Source organism: Neofelis nebulosa, chromosome 12, assembly GCF_028018385.1.
Source record: "Neofelis nebulosa isolate mNeoNeb1 chromosome 12, mNeoNeb1.pri, whole genome shotgun sequence".
Classification (NCBI taxonomy): domain Eukaryota; kingdom Metazoa; phylum Chordata; class Mammalia; order Carnivora; family Felidae; genus Neofelis; species Neofelis nebulosa.
In genome coordinates, this window is record NC_080793.1 from 64,962,733 (window position 1) to 64,989,605 (window position 26,873).

The following is a 26,873-nucleotide window of genomic DNA, read 5'->3' on the forward strand; positions in this document are numbered from 1 at the left end:
CGGCAGGTTGTTATTTTCGGGGGCTCGGCGCAGCACGTCCTGCTTTCCTGTCACCGAGAGGCAGGCCGCCCGCAGCTTCCCGCCGGTGCAGCCTGCGTTGGGGAGTACAAAGAGCGGAGGGCGGGCCTGACTCAGGGTTGGGGGTCTGGCGCTGGCCGCCCAGTGCCAGCCGAGCCGCTCCGCTGCTTCGCTGGCCGCCGCGCAAGAGGTTTCCGGGAAACGTCCGCCGGCCATGAGCCGGCGGGACTGAGCGCCGGCGACTGGGCAGCAGCGCGGGCGAGCGGAGCGAAGGGCCAGGCCGGGGCTTAGGGAGTGCGGCTGCCGGAGCTGCGGATCGGGGCCGGGCGATGATCCGGGGCATGGAGGCGCCGATGGCGGACAACCCGCCGCAGCCGCCGCCCGTCATCTTCTGCCACGACTCCCCAAAGCGGGTGCTGGTGTCGGTCATCAGGACGACCCCGATCAAGCCCACGTGCGGCGGCGGGGGGGAGCCGGAGCCGCCGCCGCCACTCATCCCCACCAGCCCCGGCTTCAGCGACTTCATGGTGTACCCGTGGCGCTGGGGCGAGAACGCGCACAACGTGACACTCAGCCCTGGGGCCGCGGGGGGCGCCGCCTCGGCCGCCTTGCCTGCCGCCGCCGCCGCCGAGCACCCGGGGCTTCGAGGCCGGAGCGCGCCCCCGCTCGCCGCCTCCGCCGCCGCCGCCTCGGGAGGTGAGGACGAGGAGGAAGCGAGCAGCCCGGACAGCGGCCACCTCAAGGTGAGCGGCGCGGGCGGGTGGGAGGGGCGCGGGGCAGCCAAGGCCCGTTAACGGCGCGGCCAGGGAGCCGGCAGTGCCCGCGGATGCGGCGGGCGGGGCGGGGCCGAGTTTAAAACGCGAGGTCGCCTCTGGCCGCGGCGGGGGCGGTGGCGGGTGACAGGACGCTGACGTCACTGCCGCGCGCCAAAAAACGGGTCCTCGCGGGGGGGGGGGAGGCGGGGCGACGGTCACGTGAGGCTAGCGGAGGGGTGGCGGGCAGACCCGAGGCCACCCAGCAGCAGGTGCAGTGAGCGCAGCCTGGGGTCGCGGAGGAGGCCCACTCGCGGTGCAGACGCTGGGCCGACCGCTGAGTCCTCTCTGGCCGGAGAGGGAGCGAAGGGATGCGGGCCTTCAGCTGTTCCTTTGGGTGCTGGACGGGAGGGATTGCTCAGATTCCCTCCATCAATGCAGATAACCCGGCCCTACTAAAGATGTCCAGCAGAGATAGCCGAAGAGCGAGAAGGGATTTTAGGGCAATCTTCCATAGCGGAAGTGGGCCCTCACTGCCCCTCATGCATCCAGCTTACCACCTTGCTAGTTGGCTGAGAACAAGCAGTGGAATGGGAGGCTGTTAACCTTGAATTGCTTACGCTCAGACTGTTGAGAGCTGGGAAAGATAGGACTACCTGGTTCAAGCTTACTATGGATCAGGCAACTAAGCCTTAGAGGGATTGGTGAAGGGACCTCCTCAAGGTCCCACAGCTAGGTAGTGGGAACACTGGGACTGTGGTAGTTTTTGTGGCTCGCAGTCCTGAAGCTTGTATTCACGGGTGCCTCTCTGCTGACATACTTATCTCTATAGACTGTAAGCTGCTAGAGAGCCGGGATAATTTTTCTCTGGAAGACTGTTCAACTTTAATTCCTCACACTCCAAATGCTGAATAAAAGTGCTCGGTAAATATTTGTGTAATGAATGAATTGTGCTAATACAAGGTTAATATTCAGGTTCTATTTGTTAAGTGGCTATGTCAGATAAGCAGTTTACTGAAGAAAAAACCGTAAATTAGTGGATAAGTGCCTGGATATTGGCAAATACTGTATCTACAAATTGAAACAAGTTTAACTTGGTCATGATTTTACATGCAGTAACAAAGATGTTGAAACTCCATGTGTTTTGAGCCCAGAGGAAATTGATATACTTTGTTACTAATGGCATTGTTATTAAAGAACTACAGAATTATAAAACTCTGTGTTTGACACCCTTGTAATTCTTGAAGCTGCACTTCAGTAGAAATTTAAAACAAATTTGAGAGGACAAGCAGTGAAAATACTCATAATAGTGCTGAGTGAGTTTGTGAAGGAAACAATCCCTGTTGCTGTCTCTAGGTAGCCCTTAGTGAGATGGCTGGGTAGCCTAGATACTTTCCTGTGTTAACATACCTAGTCTTTAAAAAAGCAAACAAAAAAAAGTTAGGTTATATAGTTGGAACCATAAAGGCATACAGTGCACAGGTACTCGTAAAATATTTTGCATTTATTATTTTACTAATCTAATTTTGGATTATCTAAGAAGATTAGTGTTATAATAGATAAATGAAATTTATAGGTATGTTCATTTTGGCCTAAAATAGACTTACCTTAACAAACCTTATATAAAAGTTGCCCACAGTGCATGGGTTTGAATTTTAGGTGGTCTTTCTCCACCTCTTTTTAGAGGTAAAATATACCAGAAATTTTGAAGAATATGTAAGCAAAAAGGCTGTTTTATATTTCACTTTTTTTCTCACACAGTCATATTTCAGAATTACTAGATGACTTGATTTTAATTTGTCCTTTAATCAGTGAAGCAATCAGCTACAGCTGCAAAAATTCATTCATTTTAGCTTTTCCATCTTGAGGGGAAAGGTCTGGAATATACCTTTATTTAAGGATGGTAACTAGTTTTGTTTGTAGTCAGTTCTAGACTAAAGGTAGGGAATTCCAGTCCCCTTTACTTTGTTTTGTTTCTCTAAAGTACTTGTAGTTCTTTATCTCTACACGGGTGAATCATGCTGACTGAATCTGTTTACTTTATGGAAAGATAGGACACCAGTAACATGTTTCCCCCTAGTCCCTTCTCTCAGTATACAGGTTAGAGGCAATAACAGTTGTGAGTTTGAGAAAAACATTTGTGTTCGTTTATTGTCTGTTTGTTGCCATTGACCCCCCTCCCCAAGGGCAGGTGTTAACATCTGAGACCTTCACACTAAGTGTCAGCTCTTGCCAGCTTTCTTGTTTGTTCCTGCCCTACACTTCCTTTTCTGCCTGTGGGGAGAACATCCACCATCCACCAACTTATTTTGGCCCATCATCACAAGATTGCTTCGCACTGTTGGGGTATAATTATGTATTAGCATTATCTTCTCTCAGTTTGTGAATTCTGAGAGGGGAGTGGAGGGGAGGGTGCAGGTCTAATTTCTCTCTGCCCTTAGGTTATTTCCAAGCTTCTGCACCTTGTGTCCTATCTACTCAGACTATGTTCATGAGGTTACTCTTCACTGTTGGACCTGTGTTTGGCTTCTCTGTGCATAGCCTCAGATACCATTCACTCTTCAGGACCTGCCAGCTGCCTATTCCACTTTGCCTTTCTGTCACCTGAACACTGCACAGAGTCTTACAGATAGCAGATTAGTACATATAATTTTGATCACCACGATGTTAAACATAACCTGTTAATGTAGTGGCCACAGTTTATTGCCTAGCACAGCAAACTGCTGGGCTTTTGAATTCCTTAATTAAATTAACCTTGTTTATCCAACGAACAAGGAGGAATTAGAGAAAAGAGTCTCCAAGATTGTTTAGTTAACATAGTATGGTAAGTGGCAGAACTGATTGGCACTTTCAAGAGCCCGTGTTCTTAATCCCTATGTGGTATTGCTTCTGTATATATCATATATGAATTGACTTTAGGGGTTTATTATTTTTTTAGTAGTAAGCTGATGATGGTAGACATATGAAATACACATTGTTTACACATGTATGTTTCTCAACTGACCTGCTTTATGAGGGTACACACAATACAATTGACAAATGCAAATTAAGACTTGGAAAGTTGTGCAGGTAAGGCAAGGTGGGGGATAGAATGAGGAAGCAGATATGATAGCCAAAGAAAATTTGGATCTAAATCTGAATTTAAAAAGGGAAATATGATCAATTACATTTTTCTCATTTTCTTGTCAAGGTCCACATGCCTTCCTCTGAGACCTATTTTTCTTTTCCTTCTAGGTTATATTTGTGCACTTTATTTGAATTTTACTTTGTATAAAAATGTGCCAAGGACTTTTAGGTTTGTCATCACCCAGTTTGAGTATAACTTTCTGTAAAATCTAGGTAAATGTGTCCATTATTCTAAGTGGCTTGAGAAATAACCCAAATTTTATTAAATAACTTTTTTTCGTAAAGATTTTCTTTTTTTTTTTTTTTTAAATGTTTTATTTATTTTTGAGACGAGAGAGACAGAGCATGAGCAGGGGAGGGGCAGAGAGAGAGGGAAACACAGAATCCGAAGCAGGCTCCAGGCTCTGAGCTGTCAGCCCAGAGCCCGGCATGGGGCTTGAACTCACCAACCACGAGATCATGACCTGAGCCAAAGTTGGATGCTTAACCAACTGAGCCACCCAGGTGCCCCTATTAAGTAACTTTAAAAAAAATGTTTATTTATTTTTGAAAGAGAGAGAGCAAGAAGAACAGGAGAGGGGCAGAGAGAGAGGGAGACAGAGAATCTCAAACACGCTCTGTGCAGTCAGCATAGAGCCCGATGTGGGGCTTGAACTGACAAACTGTGAGATCATGACCTGAGCCGAAATCAAGAGTTGGATGCTTAACCGACTGAGCCTCTCAGGGGCCCCTTAAATAACTTTTTAAAGATAGTTATTGACATTGAAAACTCAAAACATTTATCATATATATTTCAGAAAACACTTTGAACATTGCTAATCTACCATCTGGTGGTACTGAAAGTCTGTCTTAAAAATGAAATTTAGGGATGCCTGGGTGGCTCCTTCTGCTGAGCTTTGGACTCTTGATTTCAGCTCAGGTCATAATCCCAGAGTCGTGGGACCGAGCTCTGCTTCGGGTTCTGCATTGGGCTCTGTGCTGAGTGTGGAGCCTGCTGATGATTGTCTCTCTCTGCCCCTCTTCCCACCTTGCATGCATGATCTTGTGCTCTCTCTAAATAAATTACCAAAGTTTGCAAGTGTTTTTTTGTAATTTAATCATTTTGCTTCTTTTTAGTAGCTTATTTTGCAGGAGATGCCACAAAATAATGTGTTGAATTTGTTTTTAAAATTTTTAAAAAATGTTTATTTCTGTGTGACAGAGTGTGAGAAGGACGGGGGCAGAGAGACAGGGAGACACAGAATCCATTGCAGGCTCCAGGCTCTGAGGTGTCAGCACAAAGCCTGACACAGGGCTCAAACTCACTGACTGTGAGATCATGACTTGAGCTGAAGTTGGGCACTTAACTGACTGAGCCACCCAGGTGCCTGTTGAATTTCTTTTTAACTTAACTTTCTCTTGTGAGCCATCAAGCAATCCTGACAAGATTTGTCTCTTAGACTCCAGGCATACTGGATTGCTGAGGAGTTAGTTAACACTCTGTTATTGTCAGAATGTACCTAGATGCATAGTTTTCTTATTGCTAAGGCCAAAATGAAAAGGACCTTTAAGTAATGCAGCTCATTTTTGTATGTATGGTTAAAAAAAGATGCTCTTTATTTATTTAGGGCATAAGATGATTACTTACCTTGCTTAATTTTCACAGTTGAAATGATATACTTAGTGAAGCCTTAACCGGTATATGGCTAGGATGTTGTATTATATTTTATTTATTTTTTTAGCTCTCTATTTCTCATTTGGAAATTGCAAATATATGATTTAGGCGGGGAAGCAACAAATTGTTAACTTTATAAATACTCAAACCCCCGTTAGACATGATTGAAAACAATTTTTTGTTTTGTATTATTTTTGTTTTTTTAATGGAAACAGAAGATAGTAATGGATAATCTAAAAATTTTGATATTAACTAGTGAGTTATTTCAAATTATAATAGAGGCAACAGTATGCTTTTATGTATTTAAAAATACTGGGAAGGTGCATGTGGGTTGTTCAGTTGGTTAGATGTCCAGCTCTTGATTTTGGCTCAGGTCAGGATCCCAGAGTCCTGAGATCCAGCCTGAGTTGGGCCCACACTGGGTGTGGATCCTGCTCAAGATTCTCTCTCTCCCTCTGAGCCTCCCCTGCTCATGTGTGTGTGCACTCTCTCTCTCAAAAATTTAAAAAATAAGTAAATAAAAATACTGTGAAAAGATTCTTTCATCATGGAGTAATTGTGTCACTAAGGCTTTTTAAAAATTAAACACATACAGTATTATTAGTTTCAGGTGTACAACATGATGATTTGACAAGTCTATACATTTCTTATTGCTTATCAAGATAAGTGTAATCTTAATCCCCTTTATCTATTTCACTCATCCTCTTACCTACCTCCCCTGTGGCAACCACTAGTTTGCTCTCTGTATTTGTTTTTTTAATTTTTTAAATGTTCTTATTTATTTTTGAGACAGAGAGAGAGGGAGACACAGAATCCGAAGCAGGCTCCAGGCTTGGAGCTGTCAGCACAGAGCCTGACGCGGAGCTCGAACTCACAGACTATGAGATCATGACCTTAGCTGAAGTCGGACGCTTAACCGACTGAGCCATCCAGGCACCCTGCTGTCTGTATTTAAGAATCTGTTTTGTGTTGGTCTCTTTTTTCCTTTGTTATGTTTCATAAATTTCACATGAGTGAAATCATGGTTTTTGTCTTTCTGTAATGTATTTACTTAGCATTATGGCCTCTAGGTCCATCCATGTTGTAGCAAATGGCAAGACCTCATTCTTTTTAATGGCTGAGTAACGTTCCATTGTGTGTATGTGTGTATATGTATACCATATCTTCTTTATCCATTCATCTATGGATAGATACTTGGTTTGCTTCCATATCTTGGCTGTTGTAAATAGTGCTGCCATAAACATAGAGGTGCATATTTGGTGCATCTATTTGAATTAGTATTTTTGTTTTCTTTAGGTAAATACTTAGTAGTGGAATTCTTGGATCATAGGGTAGTTCCATTTTTAATTTTTTGAGGAACCTCCATACTGTTTTCCAAAGTGGCTGTACCAATCTGCATTCCCACCAAAAGTGTTCCTTTTTCTCCACATCCGTGTCAACACCTGTTACTTCTTTTTGACTTTAGCCATTCTGATAGGGGTAAAGTGTATTTTACTGCAGTTTTAATTTGTATTTCCCTGATGAATAGTGATGTTGAGCATCTTTTCATTTTTCTGTTGGCCATCTATGTCTTTGGAAAAATGTCTATTCAGGTCCTCTTCCCATTTTATTTTAAGTTTATTTATTTATTTTTGAAAGAGAGAGGAGGCAGAGAGAATCCCAAGCAGGCTCCACACTGCCAGACTGGAGACCAATGTGGGGCTTGAACTCATGAACCGTGAGATCATGACCTGTGCCAAAATCAAGAATTGGATGCATACCTGACTGAGCCAACTGGGCGCCCTGGTCAGTCCTCTGCCTGTTTTTAATCAGATTATTTGTTTTTTTGGGGTGTTGTTGTATAAGTTCTTTATATATTTTGGATATATCATTTGCAAATATCTTCTCCCATTCAGTGGGTTGCCTTTTCATTTTGTTGATGGTTTCCTTCATTGGGCAAAATTTTATATTTCGATATAATCCCAATAGTTTAATTTTGCTTTTGTTACCCTTGTCTTAGGAGACACATCTAGAAAAATGTTTCTATAGCTAATGTCAAAGAAATTACTACCTATGTTTTCTTCTAAGAATTTTATGGTTTCACATCTCACTTTTAGGTCTTTAGTCCATTTTGAGTTTATTTTTGTGTATGGTGTAAGGAAGCGGTCTAGTATCATTTTGTTTTTGCATTTGCATTATTTTTATGTATTTAAAAAATATTAGGAAAAGATCCTTTCATGGCAGAGGAGTTATATTACTAAGGTTTTTAATTAACCTAATTTCATGTTCCATTTCTTAACAAAATCACCTGCTATTTTTATGGATCATAGATTGATTATTTATTTATTTATTTATTTTGCATTTTACATTTTTAAAACAAGATTTAAACCAATTATTCATCATATAAACATTACCAGCAACAATCCAATTATTGTAACTCAATAAATGATGGTAATGGATTCTCTAGTTTTACTCCTGGTTAGATCTTTGCTGACTCTGGATTAACAGTTTCAGTAAGCAAGACTAGAGCAAAGTGTAGCTAGTAAGAGTCCCAGCCAAGGAGTAAAGGTGAAGGTGAAAGTATTTGGTAATGACCAGTAATTGCTACAAGTTGATTTGCTAATTTGCACTAAGTCAGGGTCCAGGTAGGACCTTCCCAATTCCTAGCTTCATTATAAATGGAAACTTCTAAAAGAGTTATATAAGGTTAAGGAAATACATCAATTATGTGTCTCTTTTTGTCAATTTTGATATCAAAAAGAATTGATGAGATCTTTATCCCATCAGCAAATATTTATTAACAAAGTGCCTCCAGCTTAGGCTGGAGGAGCATGGTGCAGAATGCAACTTTGGAAATCCCAGTTTCAGCCTGATCATGACTCATGTTGTTCTGTCCTGTGAGGGTTGTTCTGTCCTGTGCTGGTATGCACCTTGTCTTGATCATTCTGGGACCCCGAAGGAACATCTCCTACCTGGGGACATTTGGGTCTCAAGGCAGAGAGAAATGAGAGATGAAAGAGTCATGTGATGGCTTCTAAAGCTTTTGCTTAGAAGTCATACATATAATTTCCACTCACATTTTATTGGCCAAAGCAAATCATATGGTCAAGTTTGCCTCATTGGTACCCAGAGTGAGAAGAGAGGCAGTGAATATTTTTACAGTATTATTATCTGCCATACTGCCTTTCCACATTCCTTTTTGGGTTGTGTGTATGGCAAAAAAACAACAAAATTTATCATCTTAATTGTTTTTTGGTGTTAACTATATGGACATTGTTGTATAACAGATCTCAGGAACTTATTGATCTTGCAAAACTGAAACTCTGTACCCATTGAACTCTTCTTTTCTCTCTCCCCATAGTCCCTAGCAACCACCATTCTACTTTCTAAGAGTTTGACTAGTTTCAATACCTCACATAGTGGAATCCTGTAGAGTTTGTGGTGTGTGTGTGACTGGTTTATTTCACTTAGCGTAGCCCTTTTAAAGTTCATCCACATTACAGCACATGGCAGGATTCTCTTTTTTTAAGACCGAATAATTTTCCATTGTATTGTAAATACCACCTTTTTTTTCTTTTTAATCTGTCAATGGACATTTAGATTGCTTCCACCTGTTGACTGTTAAGGAAATGGATTTTAATATCTGTGAATTTTTTTAAACATGACTTATCCTTAAGATAACTCACCCATGTTGAGATTGAGCTTTTCTTTCAAAGTGAAAATTGATGGAATGGAATTTTGCTGGAGCTTATTGTTATCCATCAAGGCTTTGGCCTGATGTTTTTAAGGATTTAGAAGGCTTTAAGTTTTTATATTGTAGGCAGTAAAAACATCTTCATTTTGTTTGTAGTTGTATATAATCCTTTTATGATTTTTTTTCATGTAACTTGTATGTATAAAATTTAACTTACCTGGGAAATGAGAAAGTTTTTTTTTTTTTTTCAAGTGAATGTTTATTTTAGATTAGTTCTAGATGTATGGAAAAGTTAAGATAGTACCGGGTGTTCCCATAAATCACATACCCAGTTTTCCCATTGCTAACATCTTAAATTAGCATGGTATGTGTGTTACGATTAATGAACCAGCTTGATAAATTGTTATTAACTAACATCCATAGTGTATTCAGATTTCCTTAGTTTTTTTTTAAATTGAAGTGAAATTCACGTAACATAAAACTAACCATTAAAATTTTTTTTAATGTTTATTTATTTTTGACAGAGAGAGAGACACACACACACAGAGAGACAGAGAGAGCATGAGCAGGGGAGGGGCAGAGACAGAGAGGGAGACACAGAATCTAAAGCAGCCTCCAGGCTGTGAGCTGTCAGTACAGAGCCCATCGTGAAGCTCAAACTCAGGAATGGCAAGATCATGACCTGAGCCAAAGTCGGACACTCAACTGACTGAGCCACCCCAAAATTAACCATTTTAAAATGTAATTCAGTAACATTTAATAATTCACAATGTTGTGCAACTACCACCTATATCAAGTTTCAGAACATTTTTATTACCCCAAAAGAAAGCCCTGTCCTCAGTAGTTACTTCCTATTCTCCACTACATGCAATTTCTGGAAACCAATCTGAGTTCTGTTTCTGTACACTTAACTATTCTGGAAGTTTCATTACACGGAATCCTACATATTTGGCCTTTTGAGTCTGCCTTCTTTCATTTAGCATACTGTTTTTGAGGTTTGTCTACCTTGTAGCATGTACCCTTTCTATTGCTGAAAATATTCCATTGTGTATGTGTATGTTTATGACATTGTACCATACTCTGAAATTGTTTTCCCACCAGCAGTGATTTTGAGGGCTCCAATTTCTCTACCTCTTTGCCAAAAACCACTTTTATTTCCTATTTTTTTCTTTTTCTTTTTTTTGAGTATAATCTAGTTGGTGTGAAGTAGTATCTTATTGTGCTTTTTGAAAAATTAATTTTATCGAGATGTAATTTACCTTATAATTGTTTTGATTTGCATTTTGCTAATGATGTTGGGCATCTTTTCATGAACTTGCTGGCCATTTGTATAACTACTTTGGAGAAATGTGTTTTTAAGATCTTTACACATTAAATTGGGTTCTTTGTCTTTTTGTTGAGTTGTAAAAGTTCTTTACATATTCTGGATACTAGACACTTATTAGATATAATTTGCAAATATTAATTTCCTGTTCTGTAAGGTTGTCTTTTCATTTTCTTGAGACTGTCCTTTGATATTTAAATGTTTTCTCATTTTAAGTCCAGCTTATTTATTCTTTTTTTTTTTTAATTTACTTATTTTGAGAGAGAGAGAGAGAGAGAGAGAGAGAGAGAGAGAGAGAATGAATCCCAAGCAGGCTCCACACTGTTGGAATGGAGTCTGATGTGGGGCTTGAACTCACAAACGGGAGATCATGACCTGAGCCTATATCAAGAGCTGGACATTTAACCAACTGAGCCACCCAGGCAACCCAATAAGGGTTTATCTCTTGACTCTCAATTCTGTCTCAGTGTGTCTTTACTTAGGCTCGTACCACACTGTCTTGATTGTTGCTGCTTTGTAGTAAGTTTTGAAATAGGGACATATGTGTCCTGCTTTGTTCTTTTTAAATATTGTTATTTGGAGCCTCTTGCAGTTTTACATGAGTTGGAGGATCACTTTCCATTTCTGGGCCTTTGTAATTTTAATAGGGATTGCACCAAATCTGCACATCAGTTTAGGTAGCATTGTTATCTTCTATGAAGCCTTCAAATCCAAGAACTGTATCCCATAAGTTTTGACATGTTGTGTTTTAGTTTACATTTGTGTCAAAGTATTTTCTAATTTCCTTTGTGATTTCTTCTTTGACCCATTGCTGTTTAAGACTGCATTGTTTAATTTCACATATTTGTGAATTTTCCAGTTTTGTTTTTGTTTTTGGTTTATAGGTTCATTCCATGTTTGTCACAGAAGATACTTTGGATGATTTTCTCAGTCTTTTAAAATTTATTGTTACTTGCTTTGTGGCCTAACACATGGTCTTTCCTGGGGAATATTCCATGTGCACTTGAGAAAAATGTATGTTTTGCTGTGTATTTTGAGTGATCTATATATGTCTGTTAGGTCTAGTTGGTTTAGAGTGTTCAAGTGTTCTATATCTTTGTTGACCTGTCTAGTTCTATCTGTTATTAAAAGTCAGACCCCAACTATTTTGAATTCTTTCTCCTTTCAATTCTGTCAATTTTTGCTTCATGCATTTTGGGGGTTCTGTTGTTAGGTGAGTGTTTATAATTGTTATCCCTTTTTCCGTTCTTTTTTTTCTAAGTAAGCTTTAGGCCTAAGGTGGTGCTTGAACTCACCACAGTGAGATCAAGAGTTACATGGTTTACCAACTGAGCCAGCCAGGAGCCCCTCCTTTCCATGCTATTCTCTTCTAACTCTTCTAACTTATTTGTGTTTTTGGATCTAAAGAAGTCTGTTGCAGGCAGCATATAGTTGGACCGTTTTTTGAAAAATCCATTCTGCCCATCTCTGCCTTTTAATTGGTGATTTTAATCTATTTATATTTAAAGTGGTTACTGTTAAGGAAGAACTTTTGGTATTTTGTTATCTGTTTTCTGTATGTCTTCTACCTGTTTCATTTCTCAGTTCCTCTCACTGCCTTCTTTTAGTGTACTATTTTCATATCTTTCTTGTTTTCTTCTTGATTTTTAGGGTTTTTGTTTGTTTGTTTTTTGTTTTTTCAACTGGCTGCCCTGGGAATTTCAATTAATCTCTTAGACTTAAAACAATATATTTTGAATTAATAACCACCTTAGCTACAATAGTGTACAAAAACTGCTATAGTCACAAATTACATATTCTTACATAATGTTCCCACTAACATGGATTTATAATTTCTTTTTATTGCTCATTTATGTTTGAGAGAAACAGAGCATGAACAGGAGAGGGGAAGAGAGAGAGGGAGACACAGAATCCGATGCAGGCTCCGGGATCTGAGCTGTCAGCACAGAGCCCAAGGCAGGCTTGACCTTGAGAACTTTAATATCATGACCTGAGCTGAAGTTGATGCTTAACCAACTGAGCCACCCAGGTGCCCCGGATTTATAATTTTTTTTAAGTTTATTTATTTATTTTGAGAGAGAAAGTGCAAGCAGGGAAGGGGCAGAGAGACAGGGAGAGAGAAAATCCCAAGCAAGCTCCATGCTGTCAGCTCAGAGCCTGACATGGGTCTTGAACCCTTGACTGAGATTATGACCTGAGCCCAAATCAAGAGTCAGATGTTTGACTGAGCCACTCAGGTGCCCCTGGATTTATAATTTTTAAAATACATTTGGCATTTGCCTTTTTTTTTTTTAAGTTTATTTGTTTGTTTATTTATTTAAGCAATCTCTACACCCAATGCGGTGCCCAAACTCATGACCCCAATATCTAAGAGTCGCATGTTCCTCTGATTGAGCCAGCCAGGTGCCCCTGGCAATTATCTTTTAAATTATATAGGAGAAAAAGAAGAGTTACAAGCCCTGAATACAATACTTTTGGCATTTGTATTTACTTATGTAAATACCTTTACTGGGGTTCTTTATTTCTTTGTATGGCTTTGACTTTGTCAGGTGTCCTTTCATTTCTGCCTGAAGAACTTCCTTTAGATTTATTGTAGGGCAGGTCTACTAGCCATGAACTCAACTTTTGTTTCTCTGGAAATGTCTTAATTTCTTCTTCATTTTTGAAGGATAATCATGTTGGATATAAGATTGTTGGTTGACTTTTTTTTCTTTTCAGCACTTCAGACATGTCATCCTACTGCTTTCTGTAGTTTCTCCTGAGAAATCAGTTTTTAATCTTCTTGAGGACTCCTTGTAACTGATGAATTGCTTCTCCTGTTTTCATGATTCTCTGCCTTTTGTCTCTTGACAGTTTGATCTAATGTGTCTCAGAGTGATCTTTCTTTGCGTTTATCCTTCTTGAAGTTCTTTGAGCTTCTTAGATGTTTACACTTATGTCTTATCAAAATTGAGAAGTTTTCATCCCTTATTTCTTCAAATATTCTCTCTGCCCATTTCTTTCTTGCCTTCTGGGTCTCCAATTATGTGTATGTTGGTATGCTTGATGCTATAGTTTGAGTGTTTATGCACCCCAAAGTTTGTGTGGTGATATCCTGACTGCCAAAAGATGATGCTGTTAGGAGGTGGGGCCATTGGGAGGTGGTATCATGAGGGTGGTGCCCTCTTGACGGGGGATTAATGCCTTTCTGAAAAAGGCTCCAGAGAACTCCCATGTGAAGACATAGCTAGAGGGTACCATCTATGAGCCAGGAAGAGGGCCCTCACTTGACTATACTGGTGCCTTGATCTTGGACTTTCCAGCCTCCAGGACTGTGAGAAACACATTTCTGTTGTTTGTAAGTTACCCAGTCTGTGGTATTTTGTTATAGCAGCCCAAATGGACTAAGACACTTGATATCCTACAGGTATCTTGGGCTCTGTCCATTCTTTTCTCTTTCAGTTCCTCAGACTGGATAATTTCAATTGACTAGTCTTCAAATTTGCTGATTCTTTCTTCCTGCCAGTTCAAATCTGCCATTCAAATTCTCTAGTGAATTTTTCCATTTTAGTCATCATACTTTTTTTTTTTTTTAGCTCCAGAATTTCTATTTGGTTTCTTTTTATAATTTTAAAAAAATTTAATGGTTATTTATTCTTGAGAGAGAGAGAGAGAGAGAGAGAGAGAGAGAGAGTGCAAGTGGGGGAGGGGCAGAGAGAGAGGAAGACACAGAATCTGAAGCAGGCTCTAGGCTCTGAGCTTTCAGCACAGAGCCTGCGACATTGGACTCAAACTCACGAACTGTGAGACCATGACTTGAGCTGAAGTTGGATGTTTAACCAACTGAGCCACCCAAGTGTCTTCCCCACCTTTTTAAAAATGTTTATTTATTTTTGAGAGAGAGTGTGTGAGAAGGGGAAGGGCAGAGAGAGAGACAGAGGAGCTGAAGCAGATTCTGCACTGTCAGCACAGAGCCCAACGTGGAGCTCAAACCCACAAACTGTGAGATCATGACCTGAGCTAAAACCAAGAGTTGGATGCTTAACAGACTGAGCCACCCAGGCATCCCTATAATTTGTTTCTTTATTGATATTTTCTGTTTGTTGCAACAATGTTCTTCTGTTTTTCCTTTTGTCCTTTGTCCATGGATTCCATGACCTCATTCAGCATATTTAAGACCATTTATTTAAAGTCTTTGTCTAGTTAGACCTGCATCTACTTCCTCTTGGTCTGTTTCTATGAATATCTCTTGTGTATGGACCATACTTTGTGTCTTTACATGTTTAGTAATATTTTGTTGAGAATGGGATGTTTTGAATATTCTACTGTGGTGATTCTGGAAATCAGATTCTTCTGTTTCCCCAGAGTTTGGTTTGGTTGTGTGCTAGGGGTTGTAGTTACTTGTTTTGTAAATTTGCTTTTTCTTTTCTTTTTTTTTTTTTATTATTTTTTTAATGTTTATTTATTTTATTTTTTGAGAGAGAGAGAGAGAGTGAGTAGGGAAGGGTCAGAGAGAGAGGGAGATACAGAATACGAAACAGGTGCCAGGCTCTGAGCTATCAGCGCAGGGCCTGGATGCAGGGCTTCAACCCATGAACTGTGAGATCATGAACTGAGCCAAAGTCAGAAGCTTAACTGACTGAGCCACCCAGGTTCTCCTGGTTTGCAAATTTTCTAAACTATTTTTGTAAACTCTATTTGTTGTGTTTGTTCTCAGCTAGAGATTGCTAGAGATTGCCTTGAATGCCTGTAGCCAAAAACTGAAAGGGAACAAATACCTGACTTTGCAGAGATGGCTCTGTGTTGTAGCTTTCTCTCAATGCTTACACTCATTATAACTCTGTCTTAGCCTTCATTTCCTGCTTGTGCCTAGCTGAGGATCAGAGGTGTGACAGTTTAGGGTCTTTTCAGGTCTTTTCTGAGCATGCTTCCTGCCCTGGGCAAGTCGGTGGCTTTCTAAATTTTTATCTTTAGGATACCAGGGCAATTTTCAATGCCCTAATTACCCAAAGAAACTCTCCCTCCAGCTTTTCCTCCCGGGCTTTTGATGTGTCCTTTTGTCTCAGTTGAAACGTTTTGCCCCTGGTGGCAGCAAGTTATTATTGAAACCTTACAAGGTTTTTTTTTTTTTTTTTCTCTCTCTCTCTAAAGATGGTGACTTCTTTCTTTCTTTCTTTCTTTCTTTCTTTCTTTCTTTCTTTCTTTCTTTCTTTCTTTCTTTCTTTCTTTCTTTCTTTCTATGTTTGTTTATTTTTGAGAGAGAGAAAGTATGCGCACATGAGTAGCAGAGAGACTGAGAGAGAAAGAAAGAGAGAATCCCAAGTAGGCTCTGCAATGCCAACACAGAGCTGCCAAAGAATTGGACCAAAGAGTCAGCTGGATCATGACTTGAGCTGAAATCAAGAGTCAGATGCTTAACCGACTGAGCCACCCAGGTGCTCCTAGCCTTACAAGGTTTTGAGCGGCTCTGTTTAGCCACTTTACTGCCCTGAGAGAGTTCTGAGTTAGGTCAAACAAAGACAAACACCTTGTGTTAGTTCTTCAAGTAGCACCCTGACAGATCAAAACAGACAAACACAATTCTTTTAGAATTAAATCTGCTTTGCTCTTTGTGGAGCCAGGGACTGAGTGAGAATGAAGGCTCTTCAAGATCACTGGTGGGGGTCAGGGAGAGGCAAGGCAGGGAATAAAAATACTGCAAAGCTTTCCTGTTGTTTTAGGTTGCCTGTGTTTTGATTCAGTGTTCCCTGTGTTGCTGTAAATCTATTTTCTGGAGTTGTGATAAAGGTGATTTTGACAGTTTTTTCTCAATTTTTCAGTGATCTGTGGAGGGATGGGCCTTTGGAACTACCTATTCTATATTCACTGATGTCACTCAAGAAAGATTTAAAAAATGATTTATTGTGATATTTTACTTTAATGAGAGGATCTAAGAAATTACATTAACATTTATACAAATTGTTAATAGGATGGAATCCGACGTGGTAGACCTAGAGCAGATACTGTCCGGGATTTAATAAATGAAGGAGAGCATTCATCCAGCAGAATCCGTTGTAACATCTGTAATAGGGTGTTTCCACGGGAGAAATCACTCCAGGCTCACAAAAGGACTCATACAGGTAAGTTGAGCAGAAGTATTACTAAAAGCTGATTTGATGTTTGGGCCCATAAATTAATATTTTAGTTGCTTTATATTTCCTTACTCTGAAGTTTTTTAAGACAGGCACTGTATAGTCGGTTTCTTTTTTGGTAGGAAAGACTGGTTTTCTCAGCATTGGTACCATGTGACTTCTAAAAGTATCATGGTAATTAATCTAGTTGTCATAGGAATATTATTGCTAAATTGAATTCTATCATTCTGCCTACTTAAATGTCAATATTTGATATGCCCTTCAGTTCTCTGTGTAATTGATAAGACTGATTTGTAGGCCAAATACTAAAACAGTGTCCAGTTTTTAGCAGAATTACTAGAATCCCCAGTGTGCCATCAGAATGTTTCACCTAGCTATTTAATCTAAGGTGAAGTATAATTTTTCAGAATTAAATGTATTATAGGTAGCTATCCCAGGACTATCACATATCTCTATGTGTGTAGAGAAATTATACTTAAATTTTAAATACCATATAGAGAGCAAAGAAATAACATAGAAAGAGCCCTTGTTCTTTCCATAGAGAAAGTTGGCCCCAGAAGAAGGAGCTTTATGGTTATAATAATGGTATTTAATAATTTACAGATGATAAAACTGAGGCATCAAGAAAAGCAAAGACCACTGCTTTACAGCCTCCCATACCTTTAAGTCTAGGGCTGTGCTGGCAGATATCGTAGCACATGCTGCTCTTGAGCAGTTGAAATTTGGCTAGTCTAAATTGAGATGGGCAATATGTGTAAACTATGCTGAGTATGAATAAAAGAGAGTAAACAATGTCCTTAATTACTTTCGATATTGATTATATGTTGAAATTATATTTTAGATATATTGGGTTAAATAAAATATATTATCAAAATTAATTCCACCTGCTTATTTTTGCTTTTTTAATGTGGTTCCTAGAAGTGGTTCCTATTCTCTTTCCATTGGGCAGTACCAGTTAGAACTTGGGCTGTTAAGGCTTAGTTCCCTATTTTTTTTGCAGTGTTTATGGCACCACCTGTTTGGTTTTTTGGTTTGTTTTTGAAAAGATACATTTTAATAATATGCTAGAATATAGTTTTCTTAGCTAAATCCCTGAAAAAGGGTAAAAGTTTTAATTTTGAATTATTACAAACTAAGGTGGCCAAGAGGTTTTTGACTTTAGGAACCATTCAGTAAAACCATTACAAAACGAAATACATGATTTTGAGAATTTTCAGATTTATTTTCAATCTAATTGGTCTGAAATATCCCCAGATAACTGGTTCACAAGCCACAGAGTACATATTGCCAGTGTAGATAAGATTCGGGACCATGTGGTGTAATGATAAGATCCCTGAGTCTCAGGCCTGATCTACCACCAGTCCACCATGTGTCACCCTGTATTTTCAGGCCTTGGCCTACTATGCTGTATGCCAGAGGGCTGAGCCCAAGATCTCCATGGTATGGTTAAGCTCTAGTAGTATGTATATGGTTTGCAAAAAACTTTCTCTTACTATTTTATTATTTTTTAACTTAAAAAAATTTTTTAAACATTTATTTTTTGAGACAGAGACAGAGCATGAGTGGGGGAGGGGCAGAGAGAGAGAGGGAGTCATAGATGCTGAAGCAGGCTCCAGGCTCTAAGCTGTCAGCCCAGAGCCTGACTTAGGGGTAGAACTCACAAACAACCGTGAGATTATGACCTGAGATGAAGTTGGATGCTTAACTGACTGAGCCACCCAGGCGCCCCATCTCTTACTATTTTAAATACCCCCATCTGTTTTATTAACACGTGTCTATCACAATCATTTGGTACATTTCTAAATAATGAGAAATTAAGGGAGTACTTGTTACTGTTAATTGAGTCATATTGGAAGTACCAGTGCATACTTGTTGATCACAGAATGACTTTTCAAAAAATGATTTTAATTATGGTTAAACAATATTTTTGAGCACTTTCTCAAGCCTAGCACTGTGTTGTATATATGAATTGCAATGGAATACAAAGTATTATACATCTTTGTGTCAGGAGAATACCAGGATACATAAATAACAGTGGATTATGAGGTAGTGAAGGGATACATAGTTCAATTATTTGGAGGTAGCAGGGAGGTATAAGGAGATTCACTGAGAGAGCCTACAGGACTGGGAACATTTGAATGGGCAGAGAAGATTGGATTTTCAAGGAGTACAACATGAGGAACTAACTGCCTTGTGGATGGAATGAATCTCATGGAATGAAGTAAAGTTAAACCCTGCCCTCTTATGCAGTAGCTATAGTGCAGATATTAGGGGACCACTGAAAAGTCAGCAGATAATTTTCAGCTGTTCAAGGGGTATAGTAGGGTTTGGAGTGATTTAGGAGGTAGTTTGTATGACAAAAGCAAATGTTCTATGTCATTCACTCCAGAAGTACTGTGCAGGGGTGGAGAATAGAGGCCAGCTAGGGTTCCTGCTGGGTGGGAGGGGTGGGGAAGTTGCAATGGGAAATCAGGAGTGGGAGACATTTTAAAGAATTAACAAGAGGGGCACCTGGGTGCTCAGCGTCTGACTTCGGCTCAGGTCATGATCTCTCGGTTCGTGGGTTTGGGTCCCGTGTCGGGCTCTGTGCTGACAGCTCGGAGCCTGGAGCCTGCTTCGGATTCTGTGTCTCCCTCTCTCTCTGCCCCTCCCCTGCTTGTGCTGTCTGTCTGTCTGTCTCTCTCTCAAAAATAAATAAACATTAAAAAAAAAAAAAAGAATTAGCAAGAGCTAGTGATTTGGATTATGGGGAGAAAAATGATGGGATAAGCCGAAGATAACTTCAAGGATTTGAACCTGGGAGCCTAAAAGCTCAAGGCCTAACGAAAATATTATTTTGCTTTCAAGTGGATAGCTACTTGGTAGCACGGAAGCGCTGTTGTTAGCATTAACACTTGCAGCTTTGTAGAGGCTATGACATGTTTTATTGTTGTTTGGAGTCATGACCTATATGGAGGTCAGTTCTCTCTGTCCCTTTCTCTTCTTACATTATTGTCTCAGAAATAATATATACTATTTGTCTACTTAGGTGAGAGGCCCTATCTGTGTGACTATCCAGACTGTGGAAAAGCCTTTGTTCAAAGCGGACAGCTCAAAACACATCAGCGTCTTCACACCGGAGAGAAACCTTTTGTTTGTTCAGAAAATGGTATGGTGTTAAGAGTTAAGTTTATGTAAGAACTGGTTGTGAGTTAAAAGCTAAAATATCTTTTACTTAAGTTTTTTGGGAGGAGAGATTTCGATGTAAATTTTATAAAACATCATAAGTTCTCTTTCTAAATTGAAAGCCATGCTCATTTTCTGGGAATAATTGATTTTTAAATAAAATATTCCTTCTAGGTGAAAATATTAAAAGGTAATTAAAAGTAGTAGTATATTCAGGGAGCACCTGGCTGGCTCAGTTGGCAGAGCATGCAACTCTTGATCTTGGGGTTGTGAGTTTGAGCTCTACAATGGGTGGAGAGATTACTTAAAAAAAGAAAAAAAAATAGTAGATTTAGGTAGAGGTGGTGGAAAGATCTATAGAAGTAAAAGCAGCCTTTATAGTAGGCTTTTAATTGATTTTAAACTTTTCAACTATTAAATGGAAAGAAATACATCATTGTCTTAATTTTCAACAAAGGGGGAGATTTTACCATCTTGCTACTGCCACTGTTAGTAATTTCTTACCACTTTTCATAAGTGATTTTCTAAATCTCTTATCACATTTCTTGAGATGTTTTCCTTATGCACCTTTTTACATAGTTATACCTGAAATTCAGTATAGTTTTGTGCTGCTGTTGTGTGGTTCTCTTGATTGTTGTCAGCTGTTATGAATGTCTATATGCTTTTTCATTTGCGTAAGCATATACACTATGATTGTCTCAATGTTGGATATTGAATATTTGTTTTTAAAATTTGTTTGTTGCCAACAAAGCTGAGGGACACGGCTTCCTCCTTAAAGCTTTGTTCATCTTATGGGATGTTTCCTTATGATGGATTCCAAGAATGGGATTCCTGGGTCAGAGGTTTTGATCATTTTTGCTAATAAATTACTTTCTGGTGGGGTTGATGCATTTATATTGCCATGACCAAAAGGTGAAGGCACTGCTTGCTTCTCCTTAGGGTTTTTTTTTCTCCTCCAAGTTACAGAATGCTAAATCCCATGGTCTTAATTCACTTTTCTTGGATACCAGTGAAAATGAACATTTTCCATGTCTGCTGGATGTCCAGATTCTGATAAGTGTTTCCCTCTGTGTTTTGAAGGCTGCCTAAGCAGATTCACCCATGCAAACCGCCACTGTCCGAAGCACCCTTATGCCAGGCTGAAACGGGAGGAGCCCACAGACGCTCTCAGTAAGCACCAGGCTGTGGACAACCAGGCTGCCGCCGAGTGGTTGGCGAAGTAAGGCTCTCCCTGCACTCCACTGCACAGTACTGCCCTGCACATGGGCTGGCACTGGGAGCTTTGACAGTTCTCTCCTTTTAAATAAGTTGCTTTTATACATATTTTATAAAATAACTTGAAATGGTGCTTTATTTCTTTAAACCACAGAATTGTTAGGAGTGGTGTGAGGATCTTTGTGCAATAGAAAACAAGTACACGATATTAATTAGTCTGAGTGCCCAGACCACAATTTATTTTAAAAGCAAGAATTTTCCTCATTCTTAAAGATTGTTTTATATGAATTGTACTCTACCGTGCAGCCTGTCTTTGTTTTCTTCATATCAGTTAGGTGCTGATTATTCCTGGGATATAGGCTAGAGATTCTTCTAAAGTAAAGTTTTGAAAAGCACCTGGTTGAATTTTTTTAATGGCAACAAGGGGGCCAGCATGAAAAAGTATCTCTAAAGGTATTCTGATTTAAGGAGTCATCTGGTCATCTGTTGTGTACAAACTAGCACTGGCTGTTCGGGTCACCCCCTCCTTCATCAGATTCCTCTGCACTAAGGAAAAGTCTGGAATCCCTCATTGTGCTGTTTAGCTCTGCCTCCCTCTGGCCTCACACCTGTCTCCAGCTACCCGGCCTTCCTGTTTGTCAGCACCACCCTCACTGTGGCTTGCAGGCCTCTGTGCCCCCTGCTCCCTCTGCCAGGAATGCTGCTTTCCTCTTCGTTTAGCCACTACTCATTCTTCATTTCTTACTGAGGTCAAACATTGCGTCAGGAAGTTCTTCCCTAACCTGCTCACTAACCACCAGAACAAACAAGGTTAGACCGACTTAATAGATCCTTTTATAACACAGTGTGTTTTCTTTTTCAAAACCTTCATCACACATTTATTTATTCGTTTAGTGTCTGTCATCCCTGTTAGACCAGAAGCTCCACTTAGGCGTTGTTTGTCTGGATTACTGCGTCACTTCCTCCCTCCCTCTTGCTCCTGGCTGGCCTCTGCCACCCCATGAGCTCTAACTTTGCTCAAGTCAGAAACTTGTTGGTCATCTTTGTGTTTTCCTCTCATTCTCCCATCTACTCAATGACAGACTAATGGATTCTACTCAGTATAAAGTCTAAACCCGGTATCATGTGATTCGAAGTCCTTCATTGCCTGGTGGTCCCTGCTGACCTTGTTAAACTTCTTTGCCATTCTCCGTTCCAAGTTGTCCTTCAAGTCATACTGAACTGTTTGCAGTTCTTTTTTTGTATCTCTGAGTATTGCCCAAGTTTTTCCAGGTTTGAGATGTCTGGATTTCCTGAAATCTAATAGTTGTGTTATTTTTGTATAATTTTAAAAACAGCTTTACTGAGGTGTAATCAGCACACAATAAAGTGTACAATTTGATACATTTTGACATATGTATACACCTGTGAAACCATCATCCCAGTTAAGATGGTGAACATATCTGTCACTTTCAAAAGTTTCCTCATGCCCCTTTGTAAGTCATCACTCTTGTCCCTCCCTGCTTTCCTGCTCCCCTGCTCCCCAGACTGATCTGATTTCTGTTATTATAAACTAGTTTGCATTTTCTACAGTTTTATACAAATGGAGTCATACAGTATACACTTCTGTTGTCTGGCTTCTTTTATTCAGTGTAATTATTTGGGGATTCATCCATGTTGTTGACTGTTATCAATGGTTTATTTTTCTTTTTTTAGTTTATTTTTTTAATTGAAGTATAATTCGTACACAATGTTACATTAGTTTCAGGTGTACAACATAGCGATTCTCCAAGTCTATGCATTATGCTGGCTCACAAGTGTAGCTACCATCTGTCACCGTATAACCCTAGGCTCATTCCTTCTTACTGTTGAGTAGTACACCATTGTATGGATACACCTCAGCTTGTTTATTCATTTGCCTGTTGCTGGGCTTTTGGCCATTACAAATAAAGCTAATATGAGCATTGATATGCAGGTCTTTGTATGGGACATTTTTGTATATAGTGGTACTGTTCTTTAAATATGCCTTTCTTTAGTTACCAAAAGGTAGAATATTTTCTCTTATGAATTATCAGTTGGTTTTGTAATAGAATAATCATGGTACCTCTTAGGTTTTTGAATAAGCTCTGTGTGTTGTAGACACTAATCTGTCACATTTTGTGGGTTTAAAATTTCTTACAGTTAACTCTGTCAGAAGAATAGGATAAATAGTTTTCTAATGATTATTTGTTCTACTCTGTTTAATTTTTTATTGAGGTGTAATTGACAGACAATATTTGTTCTACTGTTTGTGTATTTTACTGTAGTCCATTTCACATATGATCTTAAAGGCAGTTAATTGGTGAAAACCTATGATTAGAGAGTTGAGTATAAGACCCAGAACTGCCAGTTTTTGATTTTGGAAATCTGAGTGTGTCCCTCAACTTTCCCTCTATAATGGGAAATATATGTAAAGTATATGAATCACTTTAGAACTTTATAACCTAAGACACAGAAAACAATACTGTGGTAAAGAACCTGTTTGCTAAAGAAAAGTAAAGGTTTGAGGAGGTCGTGTATACAAATAGCTAATGTGCCTGCGTTCCATGTAGGTATTGGGAGACAAGAGAGCAGCGTGCCCCCACCTTGAAAGGGAAGCTCGTGCAGAAAGCTGATCAGGAGCAGCAGGACCCTCTGGAGTACCTTCAGTCTGACGAGGAGGACGACGAGAAGCGTGGTGCCCAGCGCCGGCTGCAAGAGCAGCGGGAGCGTCTGCACGGAGCCCTTGCTCTCATAGAGCTCGCCAACCTGACCGGGGCGCCGCTCCGCCAGTAGCCTCGACACTGACTCTGCCACTGTACAAAAAGTACTGCCCAGCGTACTTAAAAAGTAGATCCTTGGGCATAAGCTAAGCACCTTATTTGCTTATCATAGGCTGCTATTCTGTAGAAACTTATGAAGAATGTCATTGCCCCAGAATATGGGGTGAGAGAGAATTGCACTTTTTTTATATGGTAATGGATTTGTTGTAAAGTTTAAAATATTTTGTAAATATGGGACTTCTAGTACAGGGTAGAAAAGGACATATTGTGGGAAGCTAGATTTTGCAAGTTTAATGCATTCATTGGAAGCAGTTCTCACAGGAAGCACTTTCTGAATAAGACACTTGTATGAAAAAACAGAATGGTACATGTAGCCAAAGAACGTTGAAATAGATTATTTATAAGATCATTTTTTAACAATGTATATTAGTATGTTTAACAATACTGTAAACACTGAGGCAAGCCAGAAAGTATAAGATATGTGTGTAAGATAGAGATTTTTAAATTGCAAAATAGTGTGCCTAATGAAAAGTGGAAAACTGACTATTTTGGAAGATGTTCTAAGTTATGGACTTTGGAAGAAAAGAGATATTTGAGGATCTTGGCAAGATGCACAATAGTTGAGAATTTTCAGAATTGGATAATATCAGTCTTATTCTGTCTTTCCGAGGCTTAACAGCTCACTCTGATGTTCAGGTTCGAAAAGCACTTGGCATCCCTGTTATGTTAACTTGGGAGCTTTTGCACGTTGCATATTTCTCATTTGCTGAAATTGAGTGATTAATCTTGCAAAGTCTAGGTAACTTGGTAATTGGTATTTTTTTATATATATATTATGGGCCCTGTAAGAGATTTGGCACTTGGATTTTTATTAATAAAAGGGACACCTACAGGGTTGTTTTGTAGTGAACTGTTTTAGATCTTTTGTTAGCAAACACTAAATTTTAATTGTATTGCTTGTTTAGAATTACTAGCAAATGGAAGCCTCCTATTTATATTTTCAGTGCATAAAGCCACCTTCTTGCTTTTCTTCAGAATAACATGCCAAGCTATTTTGTGTTCACTAAATTTAGTTATCAGGTAAACACTGCAGAAAATATTAGCTACTCAAATAAGTAGGTTTCTGGAATAGTTTCAGCTGCAAGTGTGTTAACTTGTGTGGTGGTTTTAAGCCATTTTTCCAAATAGATGAAGTTTTTAAATACCACTTTATGTACTGAGGCATGAACAGAAAAATCAAGACCAGAGCAGTTCACCTCCTTTATTTAGGCATAAACCTCCATCATTTATGCTTTTGTTTTAAGCAGAAACTAAATAACATGCATAGCATGGTAATTTGATAGATTGCTTAATTGGAGTAGACCTCAAGAGTAATAAATAGAGGGCAATATGGGCTCTTCAGCGCCTTTTTTTTTTTTTTTTTTTTTTTTTTTGAAGTAGTAGCCTACAGATGTAGTTTAAACATTATCTAAAATGTAGGCTTCTTCCAAAAATCCCAGTGTGTTGCAGTACACAGATAGTTTAAAATACTAGCCATGGGGAAGGGGAGGTATGTAAATGTCTTGGAAGGAAGCAAAAGTGTGAGAGATGATAGTAACAAATAATGTGTATGAATGAGGACATACTTTAAAAATGTAATTCCTCTGTACAGTAAATTACAAATCTTGAGGGATTTTTTTTTTTTTTGTAATAAGAGAATTTATATTTGTAATGGTCTGAGAATTTTGTTTGTAATCTGGTATATAGAATTTTAACTTGGAGCACTTATAAGCACAGGGAGAGAGACTGTAGCATCTGAATTTTCTTGGTTTAGGTTTCAACATTTTCTCTAGATTTTTTGCTCTCAAATATGACTTAAATGAACTATGAAAAGCAACACTCATCAGTCTTGGGAAATTTAAAATTTGATGAACTTACCTAAAGAAGGAAGGGCAATAGGAATTTTAAAAATACAAATACTTGTCAATTCACAGATAATAAAATTTACAGCCTTCAAAAGTAAGGGTTTTTGTTTGTTTCTTGGTCAGCTTTTGTCAACTATAATAGTTATATTCGCAAACATTTTTTATTTGTATAATTGGAAGTTTAAGAAATTATTACAACTACATACTATAGAAATATTTAAAATGTTCTTTTTTGATATAAGCTATATGCTTGGAAAAAATACATTGGCATCTAAAATTTGAGGTATGTTAAGACTGCTTTTTGTTTTAAAAATGTGGTTTACATTCAAATTTTTGAAGTGTTTTATGCTTCATATGGCTAAGATGTAGTTTGGCAGAGATAACAGCATAAGAATAAACATGCTGTAATTTTAAAAGATGCTTTGAATAAAAATTTATTTTAATTTACAGTTTAAAGTACATGTTCATTCTTGAACCCTTTATAATTTGTTTTCCTGTCAACAATAACCATAATATAAAAAATTGAAAAGGTAGAAATGTCACCTATGGCCCTGCGTTCTCCTATCATTATTATTTGGTGCATTTTTCTACTTCATTCCAGTATGAGCTCATCTCAGGTATCTTTTCAGCATAGTAGACACCATAGTGTAGATTGCTTTTTTTACTTTAAAATTATGGCCTTTTAGATTATAGATGTAAATTTAACTTCCTCATCTGGTTCATTATTACAGTGTTAAAAATACACTGGTGTGGATAGTATTGCCAGCTCTATATTAGGCCTGATGGGTGATCAGGACTGGGATTTCATTTCATTTATATTCAGGATGTGTTGAGCAGCCGAAATAGCACAGCTGGGAGAGCATTAGACTGAAGATCGTATATTCAGGATGTGTTGAATCTGGGGTCACCTCCCTGAGGAGACGCTCAGGGCCTGTTTACTGTTTTGTTTTAAATTTTTTTTAATGTTTTATTTTATTTTCGAGACAGAGAGAGACAGAGCATGGATGGGGGAGGGTCAGAGAGAGAGGGAGACACAGAATCTGAAGCAGGCTCCAGGCTCTAAGCTGTCAGCACAGAGCCTGACGTGGGGCTGGAACTCACCATGGCCTGAGCCGAAGTCAGAAGCTCAACCGACTGAGCCACCCAGGCACC

At 39.1% G+C, this 26,873-nt stretch overlaps 1 protein-coding gene across 1 annotated transcript; it reads left to right on the forward strand.

The window, feature by feature from the left end:
• On the forward strand, window positions 1–26,170 carry ZNF367 (zinc finger protein 367). The gene is made up of 5 exons (XM_058695474.1): window positions 1–761; window positions 16,495–16,645; window positions 19,686–19,805; window positions 20,903–21,041; window positions 23,608–26,170. The coding sequence occupies exons 1-5, from the start codon at window positions 348–350 to the stop codon at window positions 23,828–23,830; spliced, it is 1,047 nt and encodes a 348-aa protein (XP_058551457.1). The 5' UTR covers window positions 1–347; the 3' UTR covers window positions 23,831–26,170.
• The last annotated feature ends 703 nt before the right edge of the window (window positions 26,171–26,873 follow it).

What these genes read in the sequence shown, in the direction of transcription:
- ZNF367 (XM_058695474.1), top strand. Translation starts at nt 348, where the DNA reads ATGATCCGGGGCATGGAGGCGCCGATGGCGGACAACCCGCCGCAGCCG. An exon ending in CGGACAGCGGCCACCTCAAG is followed by an intron (nt 762 to 16,494) that starts GTGAGCGGCGCG and finishes AATTGTTAATAG; the next exon opens with GATGGAATCCGACGTGGTAG. An exon ending in TTTTGTTTGTTCAGAAAATG is followed by an intron (nt 19,806 to 20,902) that starts GTATGGTGTTAA and finishes TGTGTTTTGAAG; the next exon opens with GCTGCCTAAGCAGATTCACC.